Genomic DNA, 6,727 nt, shown 5'->3' on the forward strand with positions numbered 1-6,727 from the left:
TGAACCCAGGAGGCGGGGTTGCAGTGAGCCGCGATCGCGCCACTGCACTCCAGCCTGGAAGACAGAGTGAGGCTCCATCTCAAAAAAAAAAAAAAAAAAAAAAAAAAAAGAAAAAAGAAATCAATGGAACAAAAGTCCTTGAAGTTTAAGGGACCTATTCGAAGTCACACACTATATGTGTTATTTATGTGTATAGCTATACATCCATCTCTATTTGTATCCATCTCTACATCTATATTATTTTATTTAGTGCCAAGTACCACCCTTAGTACTCTGCATTCTCATCAAATCTTCACAGCAATCTGTAAGGTCGGAATCATGATTCCATTTTATGGATAAGGAACTGAAGTTCAAGTTCACTCAGTCAAGTGGCAGAGCTAAGGTTTGAAACTACAGAGAATCTGCAGCCTGAATTCTATGTTCTTAACCATCATGCATTATTGCCGGTCACTGAGAATGTACTCAGGGCTGTGCCCTGGGAGAGGCACTGGAGTTACAGAAGTCAATCAGATAGAGATTCTTCCTTTCAGGAGATTGCCATCCAGTAGGAAAGGCAGCACTGTTCAGCAAGCACGGGGATGCAGGCAAGTACAGAGAAAACCCATAGAAGGATGTGGTTGAGGCTGACTGGGTGAAGGACTTGGAGGTCTGGGAAGTGTCTCCAAGGAAAAGGGGCTTATGATTGGTCTTGAATGTGATTCAAACTCAGGTCTCCTGACGCAGCCCAAGGCTTTCTACCACGGCAGGGAGAAAAACAAACACAATATGAAATCTTTAAACAAAACCCCCAAAGCAGCACTACTCAGGCACAGAGCAAACATGCAATAAGTTGGATCTGAGTCTGAACTAAAAGGAGTTTCAGAGTAAGAAACAATAAAGCTGCCTCAATTCCATATGAAGCTTTCACTACATGTTTTTCCATTGAATTCCAAAATCCTAGTAGACAGTAGATTATGCACTAGTGTAATCTATCAGCAATAATACTAACAAAAGTTATTTTACTGTTATTATTATTCTAAATGCTTTAAACTGTTTTTAAAAATGTACCTACCTTCACTTTTGTTCCAACACTGATTCTTGCCTGTTGGCCCATTGCTAGAAAAGTTATAGAAATCTTGTCTTGTTCTAAGATGCGGACTCCAATATAACGGTTCAAAGCCAGAAAGACAGGTTTAAATGAAACAAAGGGTGAGGAAGTGATGGAATTTGACCAATTCCAAGCCCTTATTCTGTTGCCGGCTTGATCTGAATATTGACCTCCCAATATATTGATGTATACCCTGGGCAGGAAGGAAATGTAAAAATCATAAACAGTAATACTGTAATAAAATACTGGAATTATCCCTGTTACTTGCTAGCCAAGGGGACTAACAGTTTATGCCAGCAACTAGCATGAGTGGTGGAAACTTCAGGTAATCTTAGGAGTGATAATACTATGACCAAATTCTACACTAATTTGAAGTACTGTATCCTATTTGAGTTCATACTGATAAACTAAAATGGGTCCAAAGGATCAACCTGGGATGAAGGAGTCTGGAAGGATGAAGAGGGTGCAGGGAAGGTTTAGTCTGGAGAAAATAAGATACAGAAGAGTAGATTAATCCTGAAAGAGAAGGAAAGACCAGTGCTTAGATTTTCACCACACCAAAATAAAGACCTGTGTCTGTAAATTCTGGGGAAGACTGTGTCAACCTCAGTACAAGAGAGCTGTTTTCTGGCAATGCCCAATGAGGAGCTAGGAGTCCTTCCACGAGTCCTGCCGTCATGGCTGAGTGTGGGGACAGAGGCTCAGGGAACACCTCTGTGATCACTGCAGTGGAGAAGACGTCTGTGACAGAGCAAAGGTGGACCTTAGACCCACTAGGCGACCCCATCTCTTCAGACCATGAATGCCTTACATTTTACTACATCACTTTTAGCCCCTCACCATCTGAGATCTGGCAGTACTAATCGCTGTGCCATTCTATTCAGTTATCTCCTTCTCATACTCTGTTACCATCCCCACCTTGAGGAGAGAGAACAGATATAGTTCTGGGTACTCAGAAAGTTGGCTTAATTTGAGAATGAATTTTTTTTTTAAAACTAGATGACTTGGCCATGGGGACCCCTAGCTAACATCTCGGGTCTTATTGTGTCTGGGAAGGGAAGATTTAGTTTTATCTTGAAATCTGGGTGAAAATAATTATCTAGCTAAAATTTTCTGGATAAATCAGTCCCTTGTTTATTTAGTAAGCATTCTTTGAGTCTACACTATGTACAGATATGCTGCTATGTAGTAGCAAAGATTCAGGATGTGTCCTCAAGGAATGTCAGTCCGGTAAGGGAAATGGACTTATTACACAAGAGGCAGAGAGAGGGCTATGAGAGTATCAAGGAGCCATCTCAGGGTGCCTGAGAGTTCAGTTCACGGGGCAATGGCTTCATAAAACCAATCTGGAAGAACCTATTGGTTTCCAGTCTAGAAACCAACGAATATTGGTGACAATTAATATAGCACTCCATCAGAGGTAACATAGAATTGCTATAGAATCCTGAAAGATACATAGAAATTTTCCAATATACATGGTGGTAATGAATTGACTACTGCTGTAGACAAAAAACACAAATAGCTTGGTATCCTAACTTTCTCAAGACTAGCAGTATATAAACTTCACCAATTATTGGCAGAAGTTCTTGAGATGAGATTGTTATACCTGTATATAACTTAAAGGAAAAGACCTGTTTCTGAAAAGTTCAAAAAGTTTAAACTGTTTTGAAGTTAGAACCCAAATTTCACTTTGTCAGGCTAAATGAAATCATATGAAGTCACATAATATATACATAGTAGGTTAAATTGGGACCAGGATCTTAATTTCTCTGGATATTTTGTCTGTATGTTATTGCTCTTGCTTGTGGCTATAGGACGCTTACTAGCTATGAATGTATCTCAAACAATAACAACATAGTGTATCAACTGTCTATTGACAAGTTGTTTACACAGATGAAGCAGAATGGCATAGGCTCTGGAGACTGCCTCAGTTAACATCCCAAATCTTTAGAGTTACCATATCATTTATCAAGTTTTTTCTATGTTGTAATTATATAGTTCATATATTCTTACTATGTATAGAAATAATATGATGAGCTTTATTTTTATAGTTGCTTGGGATTTTTCCACTGAGAAGCATATGGAATGGTGTAAACCAAAAATGACCCTGAGTTGAACATTACCATCTAAAGACCACTAACTTAAATAAATCTTCTTAAACCCATTCTTATCATTTAAAAAGAAAAAAACAAAATTTCCCAGAACGAAAGCCACAAAATGGCAGCAGCAGGAACCTAGAAGCTTACCAGACATTTCCATTAGGATGATAGCAGGAACTTCTGCCAGAGGAATCCAGCACTGCCAGGATAGCAGGGTTAGTGGGCATATCTTCTTGGACTATACAAGTGAAACCATTTACCTTGTTGGGCACTCGAATGATGGCTAGGTTTCCAGATGGATAGCTGAGATCAGATAAGGTCATATAAATTGTTCTAATGCTCCTTGACTATTCTGGGAACAAATTCAATTTATGAGAGCACTCTGAAATGATAAAGCATTCTGAAAATGGGAGGTACTATATTAATACAAAAAATGTTATGCTTTTTATGTGGATCAGAATACATTGATGAGATGCAAGAATCCTCAACAAAAAACTTGCAAATGAACTGTCACAATATAAAAAGGATTATGCACCATGATGAAGTAGGGTTTACCCCAGATATGCAAGGTTGGTTTAACATCTGAAAATAACTTAATATACCATCTTAATAGAATTAAGAGCAAAAAACACACAGTCATCTCAACAACACAGAAAAAGCATTTGACAAGTTTCAACCCTCTTAATAATAAGAAAACTCAATGGATTTCAAATAGAAATGAATGTCCTCAACCTGATAAAGAGTATCTACAAAAAGCCCACAGCTGGGCTGGGCATGGTGGCTCATGCTTGTAATTCCAGCACTTAGGGAGGCCAAGGCAGGAAGATTGTTGAAGCCCAGGAGTTTGAGACCAGCCTGGGCAATATAGTAAGATCCTGTCTCTACAAAACAATTTTTTTTTCATCTTTAGAATTTTGATATTTTAATTAAAAAAACCCCACAATTAAAACCATACTTAATGGTGAAAGACTTAGTGCTTCCTTCGTAAGATCAGAAACTAAACACAAATGTCTACTGTTACTACTTCTATTCAACATTGCACTATAAATAGATGTTCTGGCCGCACGCGGTGGCTCACGCCTGTAATCCCAGCACTTTGGGAGGATGAGGAGGGTAGATCACGAGGTCAGGAGATTGAGATCATCCTGGTCAACATGGTGAAACCCCATCTCTATTAAAATTACAAAATTAGCCAGGCATGGTGGTGTGTGCCTATAGTCCCAGCTACTCAGGAGGCTGAGGCAGGAGAATTGCTTGAACCTGGGAGGTAGAGGTTGCAGTGAGCCAAGATTGTGCCACTGCACTCCAGCCTGGGTGAGAGAGCAAGACTCTGTCTCAAAAAAAAAAAAAAAAAAAAAAAAAAAAGATGTTCTAGCCATGGAAGTTTGGGGGAAAAAAAAAGGAAATGAAAAGTATCCAGATTGGAAAGGGAAGTAAAACTGTACCTATTAGCAGATGACATGTTCTTGTATATAAAAAATCCTAAGGAATTCATAAGATAATGTATTAAAATCAGTAAATGAGTTCAGCAGGGTTGTAAGCTACAAGATCAATATACAAAAACAAATTGTATTTCTATACACTAGCAGTGGATATTCTAAACATGGGATTAAGAAAGCAATTCTATTTTCAATAGCATCAAAAGTAATAAAATATACTGAAGATAATTCACTAACTGTTAATACTCATTTCCATATCCAGGCTGATTAGAAGTCCAGAAATAAATGCAAGATTGATTCTAAATCATTTTGCAGATCAGTCACAGCCTTCAAGAAAACTAAGAGGAATAAAGTCAGGGCATGAAATGATTAATAATAAAAGTTGGAAAGCCATATATTTTATATGGTTTTATACAGACACAGCCTGTAGTCCCAGATACTTGGAAGACTAAGGTGGGAGGGTCGCTTGAGCCCAGGAGTTTGAGGCCAGCCTAGGCAACATAGCAGGGCTCTATCTCTAAAACTTTAAAAAAATTTTTAGGCCAGGTAAATTATTTAAAATTTATTGATGTAATTAAAACAAACCTACACACTCTCATAGGGTCTAGGAAACTAAAACTTCATTATGCTTCCTATGCTGTGAAAGTCATTTTTCTGGCTTATTATTGGGGTTTAAGTAAACACTTCGGAAACGATAACTAAAAATGACTTTCTTCTACAAGGGGAGGCTCTCAGTTCATGAAAAGGCCTCCTCATTTTTTTGCTTTTTGTTTTTACTTTCCTCAGATATTATCAGGATCTGAGCAGCTCAGAAAGTGTAAATATTAAATGAATGACCTGGCCATCAGGCAGAAAGTCCAAGCGATCAATAACTTGGTGTTCTATGAAATAGATATTGAATTTTGGTATTAAAAATTGTCTACCGCTCATGGGTGTGTAAACTAGTATACATTTTCTGGGATGGAGGGATGGCAAAATCTATCAAAGCTTTAAAATGTCCAAATTATTCATCTAGAATTTCTACCCCTATATGTTTGTTTGTTTATGTATTTATTTATTTAATTTTTTGAGACAGGGTCTTGCTCTGTTGCCCAGGTTGGAGTGCAGTGGCACGATCACAGCTCACTGCACCCTCAACCTCTCTGGCTCAATCTTCCCACCTCAGCCTTCCAGGTAGCTGGAACTACAGGTGTGCACCACGACACCTGGCTCATTTTTGTATTTTTTTTTGTACACATAGGCTTTCACCATGTTGCCCAGGCTGATCTCAAACTGCTGAGCGCAAGCAATCTGCCCACTGTAGCCTCTCAAAGGGCTGGGATTATAGGCATGGGTCACCATGCCCAGCCTCAACCCCTAGGTATTTAATTCAAGAAAGTAAGCGGTGACTATGCCACAAAGTATGCACAAAGCTGTTTATTTAGCTGTTGTGTATAATAGCAAAAATTGTGAAACCACCTTTGTTCAGTAATAGTGGATAGGTTAAATGAATTATAGTACATCTATATAATAAAGTACTGTGTGGTTATAAAATGGTGTTGCTACCTGTTTTTTGGGGGAAAATGGTGTTGTATCTTTATATTTATTGCATTATCATATATTTATAACATTATTGTATAATTTCATTATGTAAAGGAGTCAGTTAGAAAATACGAATAAACAGTTAAAGAATCAATTTATATATATACATGCTCATAGACAGAGAAAATATTTTTAAAAACCCCATGGGCCGAGTGTGGTGGCTCACGCCTGTAATCCCAGCACTTTTGGAGGCCGAGGCGAGCAGATTACCTGAAGTCAAGAGTTCAAGACCAGCCTGGACAACATAGTGAAACCCTGTCTCTACTAAAAATATAGAAGTTAGCTGGGCATGGCGGCATGTGCCTGTAATCCCAGCTACTCAGGAGGCTGAGGCAGGAAAATTGCTTGAACCTAGGAGATGAAGGTTGCAGTGAGCCAAGATCCCACTACTGCACTACAGCCTGGGTGAGACTATGTCTCAAAAAACACACAAACAAAACCACATATTTTTATGGTTTATTCATTTATTTATTTTCTCTCTCTTTTTTTTTTTTTTTTTTTTTTTTTTTTACTGCTCTTTG

At 38.3% G+C, this 6,727-nt stretch overlaps 1 protein-coding gene across 5 annotated transcripts in view; it reads right to left on the minus strand.

The window, feature by feature from the left end:
- ERICH6 (glutamate rich 6) overlaps nucleotides 1-6,727 on the minus strand; it is a 47,212-nt gene that overhangs the window by 6,157 nt on the left and 34,328 nt on the right. For 4 of the 5 annotated variants that reach the window (XM_017854950.1, XM_017854949.1, XM_017854947.1 and 1 more), the window contains 2 exons: nucleotides 3,334-3,489; nucleotides 1,052-1,280 (listed from right to left, as the gene is read on the minus strand). In XM_017854950.1, coding sequence (XP_017710439.1) covers nucleotides 1,052-1,280; nucleotides 3,334-3,489 — 385 coding nt within the window. Of the gene's footprint in view, nucleotides 1-144; nucleotides 735-1,051; nucleotides 1,281-3,333; nucleotides 3,490-6,727 lie in introns of those variants that run through there. The other variant, XM_017854948.1, reaches the window with a different exon arrangement.

Source organism: Rhinopithecus bieti, unplaced genomic scaffold, assembly GCF_001698545.2.
Source record: "Rhinopithecus bieti isolate Rb0 unplaced genomic scaffold, ASM169854v2 scaffold_36840, whole genome shotgun sequence".
Classification (NCBI taxonomy): Eukaryota; Metazoa; Chordata; class Mammalia; order Primates; family Cercopithecidae; genus Rhinopithecus; species Rhinopithecus bieti.